Here is an 11,153-nt window from a genome sequence, read left to right as displayed (position 1 = left end):
CCGCAAGAAGCGCTGCCCTTATTCGAAATTCCAGATCCGGGAACTGGAGCGAGAGTTTTTCTTCAACGTGTATATCAACAAAGAAAAGCGGCTGCAGCTGTCGCGGATGCTGAACCTGACGGACCGACAAGTGAAAATTTGGTTTCAGAACAGAAGGATGAAAGAAAAAAAACTAAGCAGAGACCGGCTGCAGTATTTCTCGGGAAATCCTCTGCTGTAACCGCAGACCGGGCCCTTTGGGGGGAGGGGGGAAAGGGGGAGATTATTTTATTTTATTTTTATTTTTTATTTTCTAACTCGCCTTCTTTCCGCGGGTGGAAAACTGGACTGTGGCCAGGGCTGGCCCCCACTGCCGTTGCCCGCACTTCTTTCCGGAACCTCCTTCACCTTGGTCTGACTCAGTGTGGGACAGGGACCGGGCCTGGAAAGGGGGGTGAAGGAAAGTGTCTGATCCACGGCGAGTGGACACCGTTGGCGCCGAGGCCAAGAATCTTTATTTAAAAGAAAACACACCTCGCGACAATGTCTTGCTGCTCGGATTGGGTGGGGGGAGGGGCGTGAGTAGTGAGCGCCTGAGCCTTACAATCCTCGAACTGCAAGCCTTCCCTTAACCATGTGAGAAGATCTGCTAGGACACCGTCTCTGCGAGGGGAGACTTCCCGGGCTCCCCGTCCCTACCCCACCACTCCCCACTGCTGGGGAGCAGCTAAATGTGATCCCGCCTTGCTGTGAAATTTCTGTTCCTTTGACCTGGTGTTAGGTGTGCAAAGTCGTGTCCTACCTCTGTCTGTGCCCAGGCCCTGCCCAAGCCTAGTTGTTCTCCCCCTTGAACGTGTAGAGCCCTCCTTTGAAATTTCTTAACTGGTGCGTTGAGGTTTCCTAACCTTTTTCCAAGCTGTGCCCCACTCCGCGAATTTATAGCTATAGTCTATGCATTTGTTACCTTCTTTTTTTTAAAAAAAAAGATTGGGGTGGAAGAGGCAGTAGGGAGATGGGATTGGACGCCTCCCCCATGCTGAGGCCTGAAGTTTTGTAAATAAATTTCACAAGCATTTCTTTCTACCCGGAGGGGATATGGGGAGGACTCGCCTGGAATGAGATTTGTATCACCCATCTCCTTGTGCGTGAGTGCGTGTGTACGTGTGCAATCCCCACCCGGCTCCTGTCCCAGAGGGATTGCTGTGAATTTTTTTTTTTGGTGGCAAATAAAGATATTTCATTCTGTTCAATATTATATTATGATTTTATTTGACCCTTTTATTAGCCCCTCTCCTCTTAAAACCCTCAATGCTCCCAAGGCGGAGGAGGTGGAAGCAGGCAGGCAGAGCCCAACAGAGGAGGACAGGCGTGTGAAGGTGAGGTAGGCCGGAGCTGGCGGGCCTGCACCCCTCTCTCCACGGGCAGGGGCAAGAGTGTGGCGGTAGCTTCCTCCCGCTCTCAAGTTGAGGACTTTCCACTGCGACTCTTAAAGCTCTCATTTCTCACGTGCAGCTCGAGCTGCGTTCAAACGCCCAGCAACGCTTTCCGTTTAAGCACACGTTTGTTGTGGAGTTAATTGTAACCATCATCGAATTTAAATTTATAGGAATTTTCTTGGCTCCACCGCCCTCCCACCAGATGTCTCCGTCTGTGGCAGTTAAATGTGTAGGGTTGAGGATAGGGCTTTCGTTTTTTCTTTTCTTCTTTTTCCCTCTATGAGAAGACTGTATTGGAATTTTTATATACAGTTTTGAGGGAAGGAAGGGAGAGGGGGAGAAACCAGCCCCCTCCCTTTCCTCACCGCGCCAGCCCCTGAGGGTGGGAGGGTTGGGCTGGGCCCCTTCCCCTCACGCACAAATGGCCGGGCTCCTCCAGACACAACAAGACCCTAGGCTGGGGCCACCCTGATGTTTGTACATTGGTCTCCCAGCGTGGAAAGCCCCAGAGATCTGTTTTGTAAGAGGTTGGCTTGGGGTGGGGCGCTGGGGAAGGAGGTGACCCGTAAGGATGGTCACCACACCCATACATATATTTGCTGCATGTTTCTTCCGGATGAAGATAACTATAGTCCTTTCAGCACATTCGTTGAGGGCACTCTGGCGATCTCTGTTCCAAATTCGTTATTTGGGGGCAGAGGTTTAGGACCAATTCTCTCATCTTTCCCTTTTCTTTGGAACTGTTCTTCTGTAATTCGAAGAAAATGTTTTCGTCAATATAATTCTGTTGAGTGAAAGAAAAAAGCACCACGACTATGGACTATTGCATCTAGGTTCCGTCGTTTTTGATGACGGGGTATCTGAATCTCTCATTTGTAAATGTAGGTCTTGAGACAAAATTTGCAAAGTGGGGTGTATATACAACCCCACAATTGCCTCATGTGCCCACACACAAATATTTGTCGGATGCCTATGGGTGCACATGAAAAGGAATATTATGTGTACTCTTTTGCTTATAGTATGGAGTAAAACTGACCACATGCACATCTGGGGCTTGTGTCCTCCGAGGTGTGTAACCACTGTCAGTGTGGAGTGAGTGTCAGAAGGAATGCAGCTGAGGATCGTCTCTGTGTGTGCATGCACGTTTGCATGGGCGTGCACTTGTGCATGAGAGATATCTCTAGGTATGATGTTTATCCACTAGTCATAACAAGGGCTATTGGCCTGCCAGCCGTGCTTCCAATAAAATAGGATGGAGATAACTATATAGAACCTGTTTATAAAGCAAAATACTGATCTCTAAATGGCTCTTGATTTTGGAGAAGAATATTTAAAATCCAAAGCTACCACTTTCCCTGCAATGTGCAGCCCAGAAAAGATCCCCAGCTCTAGAAGGGATTTCTGAAGGAAGGCGGGGTGTCATGGTGAAAGAAAAACAAAAGCTTTCTATGATCCCAGCCCAGGAAGCTGCCAGTCTTCGGTGACCTTCTAAAAATTAGAAAAAAGAGGTCTCTGTCCCCCCAACAAACCCACCTTCGGGCCCCCGGGATGTCCGACCCCCCTTGGCGGTCAGGGGCACTCTGGGCTCAACCTCTTCGGGTAATCCCCTCCAGCCGTGGCGCTGCCTGGGAACAAAAGAGCCTCGTCTAGACGCCGCCATAAAGTGCCCCCACCCCACCCCGCGTCTCTAAACCCAGTTTCATTTCGCCCTTAACGACCCAATCTGGCCTGTGTTAGAAAACGCTTCCGCCCTAACTAGTAAACAAATCCGCAGTGGACAGTCTTGGCTCCCCCAACACACCCCATACCCCCACTCCATTACCCCCTTGCCCGCAACCTCCTTCCCCCCCTCTTCTCCTCCAGCCTTTCTTAGCTCCCAGTCCCCCAATCCCACCCCCCACCAGTAAATAAACCCGAGGCCGAGTTCAAAGTTTCCTGGAGCTAAGGAGGAATGTTGGTTGTAAAAATCCAAGTTTATAGCGCACGTGGGAGTTTACAAGGGTATTAAGTGGTGTGGGCTGAGAGAGCACTCTGGGCCCCTCCCCCTCCCACTATGGGCTTTGGGGGTGCAGGGGGAACCTGGGGGACTTGAAAGGAGAAGTGGGTTTGATGTTTCTTTGTCACGCAGACCCCCAGGTTGCTGGGGGATGGTGATGCGAGGGCACCTTGGAAGACGGTTCACAGATCCCAGCCAAGCGCCTCTGAGAGAAAGCCCGCAGGTTCTAGGTGTCCCAGATGGGGAAAAGGGGGAGCTCCGCTTTAGGCAAGGAAGAAAGTTACAGACTAGGTGTCTGAAAGGTGAATGGAGTTGGGGATACCTGGAGCCGTTTCTCAAGCGGAGGAGGAGAAACTACCTGGGGAATAATTTCTCGAGTGGATTGAAGGCAGAGAGGGTTTTTCTCACCAGGACAAAGAACTTTGAACTTCAAGGGAGTCAAGGGCGCCACCCCTTCCCTCTCCCCGCCCCTCTCCGGAATCTGTAGGGCAATTCGTTTCTGGGCCAATATTCCCTCAAGGGGCCAGCCCCTGGGGTTTCCTGTTGCCCCAGGGCTGGGTAATGCTGTTTGTTGAACCCTCCCAGCTCTGAGCCCGCCAGAACTGTGTGCACGCGACAGCACTCTTTATTATTCATATAAACCTTCGGAAAAGGCAACGCCCGGGAAGTTTTTATAACTTTGTTTGGCATAAAAGTTTTACAAGATTCCTCCTCTTTTTCAAAAACTTAAAGTTTTGGTCTTGCCATGGAACCAAGTCTCAGGGTCTCTGGGAGGTTGGGGAGAGAGAGGTTCTGAGGTCCTTGTGGGGGGGGCGTGTCTGGAGCTGTATCTCTGACTAAGGCAAAACAAGGCTTAAAGGTTGGGATTAATCCTTCCTGAGGTCCACCTTGGATCCAGCTTTGGGGGCTGCTAGGAAAGTCCCAGCTGAGACACACCCTTACAGAACCGCAAAGTTTGGACAATGTCAATTAGACCAGATCTTCCCCATCACAACCTCTTGTTCTCCTGTAGTCATCTCTCTTTCTCTCTCTCTCTCTCTCTCTCTCACACACACACACACACACACACAAACACAAACACACACACACACACAGCCCTGCACACACCCTCGACCCACTGCACAAAGTGGAGACCCATAACCTTGACTCAGACCGTTAAGTTGGGAAGAGTCTCTGCACACACAGCCCTGCAACCCTGCCTCCTGCAAAGTCCACAAAGGGTTTGATGAAAGACAGAATTCAAGACGACAAGAAATGCCTGCCCAGAGGTTGCAGTGATTGTAGGACCGAGAGAGAAGGAAGGCCAGCGGGCTGCAATCCAGGAGCTCGAAGAACAAAGGTGCCTGTATAGGGACGTGGCCTTGGACTGCTAAGCCTGCGAGTGACCCCTTGGATCTGCCCCTCACCTGGGACGGACAGAACCCCACTCCTTCATTTCCCCTAGCTCCAGCCTTGGGGTATCAAGTGGGCTCAAACAGGGACTATTTTAATGTTCATCTCTGGAAGTCAGGACAAAGATGGAGCAAATTCTCCAAAGACAGACCTGGTGGATGAGGCTTCTTCGGGGTGATGGACTTGAGGATACCTAAGCCCTGGACCTGGGCACTTCAGGGAGCCAGCGGAGTTGGTCAGGATGTGCCCCAGTGCCTGCTTTTCCTTCCCTCTGATAGTGACTGCTGAGCCCTGGCCACCAGCGGCTGACAGCCCTACACTTCGCCTTGTGAGGAGTGGAGTTAAGGCTGAAGGCGGGCGAAGGTCAACTCCAAGCTTGAGCAGTGGGGCTGGGAAGGGATGCTACTGAGCCTTGTGCTCTCCCCCTCAGGGTGCCCAGCACAACAGAGAAAAACAAGAAGAGCTAGGGGAGAAGGTCAAGGGGAAGGAAAGCATTTAGGAGGAAAGAAAAGAGTAGAGAATAAATTGTATAACAAAGAAAGAAAGAAGAGAGAACTAAGGAACACAAGAAAGAGAAAGAATCAGAAAAAGAGAAGGAAACAAATGAATTGCAGAGAAAAAGAGAAAGAAACAAATAAAGAGAAAGGAGGAAGATGGAAAAAGAAAGAAAGAGGGGGGAAACAAAGATGGAAAACAAAGATCTTCGAAAAGGAAGTTAGCCAGTAAAGGAGGAGTGGGATTTTCTCCGAAGTAAGCCGGCAGACCGCAGCCCTGACTCCGGCTGGAAACACGACCCACTGGGCAACTTGGGCGCAAACCATAATATGGGGAGCAAGGCTTCCCCCACCCCGTCCCGCCCGCCAAAGACATCATCCCACCCGTCCTCCTCCCAAAGCTTCTACTGGATGTGTTTACTGTCCGGTTTCAATTCAGGAGGCAAAGTTAAATAACTGGTTGGCTTCGGCAGGGCAAGAAAGCGGTTATGCTGGCTATCAGACTTCTTCGGGATGCGGGGATCCTAGGGAGTACATTTTTGGGTAAAAGTGAATATCTGTGGCCGTGTACATACAATCAAGCTCCAAGTCAGACACGGGTCTAGGCGGTAACCTCCATAGCATCTGGGTGCAAACCTGTACAACGTCCAGATGTGAGAGCGACTCTGATGGCCAGGCTGCCGCCAGGGTGGCAGTGAGATCCGGGGTAGACCAGAGGCCCCTCCAAGCGTCCTCAGCATCCCACTTTCCTCTTGTACCTGTTTGAAAATCAGTTTGGGGGGCTTCGGTGCATTCTGTCTCTTGCCTGGGATTTTTCTGCTCCCAATTCAGCCGAAGCAGAGCCCGGTGTTAGCGAAGAAAAAGAAAGCAAATCTTTCCTTCAAGTTTTGAGAAGAGAATGATTTATTTGGGCCTCCAAAACAAGAGGGGAAAACCTTGCAATTTTAACCACTGGTGGTGTGATTTTGTTTTCCATTTCACTTGAGATTTCAAAACACACACACACACACACACACACACACACACACACACACAGTATAATTATTTTGTTATTTTATCCCAAAGGGAAAGACACTCTTCCTTCTTTTCACCTCACCTTTAGAATTTCCTAGATGATGTCCTTAGCCTTGTGGGGAAGCTCCACTAATTTTCCTTAGAGAAATCAGGGTGCCTCTGGGATGCTTTGAGGGCTAGAGCCTGGAAAGCAGCCGAGGTTCCTTTCTGTTCATTGAGCACTAGATTTTCCTTCTTCTGTTTTCACATGGGGACCCCTAGCGCCCCAGTCCTCAGCCTGCCGTCTGGAACCCGCTGACCACCCTGAAGTCTGTGAGGAACACCCTTCGCCTCTCCCTTGGTCACAGTCCCACGGGCGGCAGGAGGCCCAGCTGCTCATCCCTGCTGCACTTCCAGGGTCTAGGTACGGGGAAGAAGGGCACGGGGACCAGAGCTCTCGGGGTAGAGGGGTTGGTCAAAAGGTAGGTGCAGCCTGAGACGATCTGGCCTGAAGCCCCTGGATTTTCACATCCCCCAAGTTGAGGCAAGAAGAGGGAGCCCCAGGGAGCCAGGCATAGATGCAGCACTCCTGGAAAGTTGGGGAAATGGCTTAACAGGGTGATTTTAGCAACACAGACTTCTTCTGGACCCCAATCCGGTTCCCTTGGGGTGCAGGCCTGAGGGTCTTGGCCCGGTGGGGCTTAGCCGGTAGGCGCCCGGCAGTGGCAGCAGGCGGCAAGTGGGATGGCTGTGGCAGCCTGAGTGCCTTTGAACACCAGGCCCGGACAATAGGACGGAAACAGCCTTTGCTCGTGGCCTCGGGAAAGACGGAGCCCAAGGGGGCAGGGCTGGGACCCACACCTGACTGTACTTTCCCAAATCCGCATGAATGCTCCCCTCTCTCCGTCCTCACCCTCACGTCTTCCTTCCTTTCGTCTCCACTGGTGCAGAATCCCAAGTTTGCAAAAACCCAACAAGTTATTCAAGTCGGCGTCTTCCGGTTCTTGTTTAACAGCTCCGGGTTTGCGTTTTTCCTGCGTAATTAAAGGCAAACATTTGTCCCACCGGGGGTCCCACTTAGGCTGATGAATTTGATTTCTTTTTTCATTAATGGGCCATGTTTATCATACTTCTAATTATTTCAACTTTAAACACTATTCGTTCTTGTGAGGAGATGGGAGTAGAGGCGCGAGGCTCCTTCTCCCAGGGGGATTATTTCCATTAATAATGGCAAGGATTCTAAAAGCGACTCCATCCCCACCCAGGGCTGAGGTAAGGAGTGAGTTCGGGATGGGGGTCAGGCTGGTAGCGGAGACAGGTCTCAAAGCCGAGTGACTCTGCTTCTCTACCGCTGGTTCCCCAGGTTAAGCCGCGGGGCTTGACGTTTTTGAGAGGTTATCTGGAGTTTGTCTCCTTCACTCTGCCGCCTCCCTCACCCCCTCCCAGGCTGGGCCCAGACCCTTCCACTTCGAGGCTCTTGGAAACCTTCCGCAGCCCCACCCGATCCCAGCCTGGCCTGGGCAGAGAGGCTCAGGGAGTGCTGTCCCGGCCCCCCAGCTACTAACACAGAGAGAAAGACCAGGAGAAGCTGAGGTGGTCGAGCGGCACCTGGGTCTGGGGGAGAGGGCCCAGCAGACCCCAAGATGGGGGGCAAGGGCAGGAGACTGGGATGCCAAACTCCAGGGACAGGGACACCAGGCAGGAAAATAAAGGAGATGTGAAAGAGTGGGGAGGGAACACCCCCAAAGCCATATAATTCTCAATTGCTTTGGTCTTTAATTTCATCGCCCCATAAATGAGGAAATATCAGTTCCCATACTAAATTTTTATCCTCGGCTGATAAATATGACGGGGAATTTTCGTTGGGTCCTCGTAAAAGCGAACAGTTTCGATCAAACTGGTGGGGAAAGACTTACGCAGATAATACAAACAGAGTGGCCATAAAGTGTCTGCGTTTCCCGCGGGGTGGGACAAATGGCTCCCTGGATTGACTGCCACCGGGGCCGTCCCAAGTCTCATCTGGGGCCTAAACGGGCTAACCTTGCCGGGGCCAACCCCTTGTGCCGAGCCCATGGCGACCTCTGTAAATGAAAACACGAAAGCATTTCAAATCTCCCCTGGCTGGCCTGCCAGCAAGTCACACATTAAACATTCTCTTCCAGTTTTCCCGGGGCTCGGGGACCCCTGCGCCTTTTCTCTCGCCCTCTGGATGACAGATCTCGGAGGATTTCTTTCCGAAGTCGTCTTCTAGCAGCCGCGGGCTTGGGCCTCCCTAGAAGCGATCCAGCCTTCTCACTCCTCCGCGCCAGGGCGTCTTGGAGCTCTGGTCTTTTCCCGGCCAGGCTCCAGCCCTTCGGAAAGTCGAAACCCATGGCTCGGTCCAGGGGAAAATGTGGGGCGACCGGAAAGACAAGTTATACTCCAGATTCCGTTTCCTGAGGAAAGGGTGGAGAGTTAAGCTCGCTTTGTGAGAAAGGCGATGAAGAAACGGAAAGAACTATTTGAAACATACCTTGTCCCTTATTTCTCGCTTCCCTTTCTTAAAAAAATCGCTCTGTTGAAGGACACTTCTCTGGGTCGCCTTTTGTCGCGTCCGTTGCCCTGGTTTCCCGGTTGATACGTGACTCCCCCAAACCGCCCGAGGCCCCGAGGGTTCCCTCTTTCTCTCTGGAAATGCTCCCTGTTTTCGTGGGCGCAAGGTCAACTGGAAAGCCAGGGCCGCCAGGGCCTGGAGCAAAGCAGCCGAACCGGCTCCAAGGCCAAAGCCTTCCTGCCCCTGAGTTGATAACCCAGGAGCCGCCCACCCAGCCAGGTCCAGGCCGCACTCCCTGGTCAGGGAGCCGGTGCCTTTGGTTGCCGGCTTCCTCCTCCCGCGACCCCTCAGTCCCCTCGGAATCCCCCTCTCCCAAGCAGCCCTGAAGTCATCTTGACCTCCTCCCTGGCCTGCCCCAGACACTGGAGATTCCCCGTCAATCCCCACGGGGAACTTGCAACTCAACCAACTTCCGTGACGGGAGGTCCCGAGCTGAGCTCCCAGCCCCAAGGGCCGAGACCGACGAAAGAGGACGCAGGAGAGGAGAAACTTTAGTTCTGTTTGGGATTCCTTAACTTTTTCCTCTCCCTTTCTCTGCCCGCAGGATCCCTCCCCCAAACCTCACCCCACTCCCATCCCAGGGGAAGAAGTGGGGGCGGGGGCCAAGGCGAGGAAAAGAGGAGGTGAGGAGGGGAAGAAGTACCTGAATCGTGTCTTGACCTTTTAGTTTGAATGTGACTGTTTTGAGCCCCGAGTTGCCTCGCTCTCTCACTCTGTCCCGCATTTTCCCCCCTCTCCGCTCCCCTCTCCCCAAGAGTTACAGGCTGCTTCCCGGGTAAACAAACCCCATCCTCCCTAGAACCCCCTCATCCCCCTCCACCCCGCTCCTGCCCCAGTCGCCGCGGGGGCCCTTCCTTTGTTCGCGGGGAAGGGCTCCGGCGCCCCTACCTCGAGGCGGCTGCTAGGTGGCGCTGTTACTCCACGCTGCGCGCTCCGCCTGCAGACAACTTGACCCCGCTGACGTCACGGCCGTCTGAATCATCAAGGCCATTTTCAAATCCCATTGGTCTAGCCGTCACATGGTGAGGGCCGAATGCGCGGATAATTATGGAGCTGATATTTCCCCCCCTCCCCTTCTTTTCCCTCCCGCCCCTCCAACCGCCCCCCCTCCCGGATGGGGAAAAAAAAAGATGTCAGCTCCTCCGCAGTAGTATTGCTCCTTAAAAACCCCTCTCTCTGAAAATGACATGCCCTCGCAATGTAACTCCGAACTCGTACGCGGAGCCCTTGGTTGCGCCTGGCGGAGGAGAGCGCTATAGCCGGAGCGCAGGCATGTATATGCAATCTGGGAGTGACTTCAACTGCGGGGTGATGAGGGGCTGCGGGCTCGCGCCCTCGCTCTCCAAGAGGGACGAGGGCAGCAGCCCCAACCTCGCCCTCAACACCTACCCGTCCTACCTCTCGCAGCTGGACTCCTGGGGCGACCCCAAAGCCGCCTACCGCCTGGAACAACCTGTTGGCAGGCCGCTATCCTCCTGCTCCTACCCACCTAGTGTCAAGGAGGAGAATGTCTGCTGCATGTACAGCGCAGAGAAGCGGGCGAAAAGTGGCCCCGAGGCAGCTCTCTACTCCCACCCCCTGCAAGAGTCCTGCCTCGGGGAGCACGAGGTGCCGGTGCCCAGCTACTACCGCGCCAGCCCGAGCTACTCCGCGCTGGACAAGCCGCCCCACTGTGCCGGGGCCAACGACTTCGAAGCCCCTTTCGAGCAGCGGGCCAGTCTCAACCCGCGCGCCGAACATCTGGAGTCTCCCCAGCTCCGGGGTAAAGTGAGTTTCCCTGAGACACCCAAGTCCGACAGCCAGACCCCCAGCCCCAATGAGATCAAGACCGAGCAGAGCCTGGCGGGCCCAAAAGGCAGCCCCTTGGAGAGCGAAAAGGATCGGGCCAAAACCGCCGACTCCAGCCCAGACACCTCGGATAACGAAGCGAAAGGTAAGGCCTCCTGGGCCGTGGCCCGGGTGGGACGCTCGGGCACTTGGTCTTCGTGGCCGGGGCGGGGGCAGGGAGAGGGTTGGGCCGAGGAGGGCCTGGACGGTCTTGGGAATGCGACCCCGGCTTGGGACTCGTGCCTGCTGAGCGCCAGGCTGGTGGCGCCTCATTTGGCTGGGGAAGGTAAGCGGCGAAGTGGAGGTGCCGGCGGCAGCGGCTGTGGGCGCCGAGGCCGGGGTGGTGCGCACGACTGGCAGCCTGCAGCGTCTTGTGTTGCTCAGGGCGGGGGACCGATCCCGGGCGCGTGCTGGCTTTGGTTTGCTTGCTCTTCTTTTGTGTC

At 53.9% G+C, this 11,153-nt stretch overlaps 2 protein-coding genes across 2 annotated transcripts in view; both read left to right on the top strand.

The window, feature by feature from the left end:
• The window catches only part of HOXC11 (homeobox C11), a 3,259-nt gene extending 2,067 nt beyond the window's left edge, over positions 1–1,192 (top strand). The window contains 1 exon segment of the mRNA XM_024736943.1: positions 8–1,192. Within this exon segment, the coding sequence (XP_024592711.1) occupies positions 8–220 (213 nt within the window). The 3' untranslated portion in view covers positions 221–1,192.
• Positions 1,193–10,003: 8,811 nt separating this feature from the next.
• The window catches only part of HOXC10 (homeobox C10), a 5,065-nt gene continuing 3,915 nt past the window's right edge, over positions 10,004–11,153 (top strand). Inside the window, exon 1 of the mRNA XM_024736805.1 lies at positions 10,004–10,816. Within this exon, the coding sequence (XP_024592573.1) occupies positions 10,066–10,816 (751 nt within the window). The 5' untranslated portion in view covers positions 10,004–10,065. The remainder of the gene's footprint in view (positions 10,817–11,153) is intronic.

This window comes from Neophocaena asiaeorientalis, unplaced genomic scaffold (assembly GCF_003031525.2).
Source record: "Neophocaena asiaeorientalis asiaeorientalis breed wild unplaced genomic scaffold, Neophocaena_asiaeorientalis_V1.1 scaffold134, whole genome shotgun sequence".
Lineage (NCBI taxonomy): Eukaryota > Metazoa > Chordata > Mammalia > Artiodactyla > Phocoenidae > Neophocaena > Neophocaena asiaeorientalis.
This window is presented reverse-complemented; position numbering and strand designations above follow the sequence as displayed.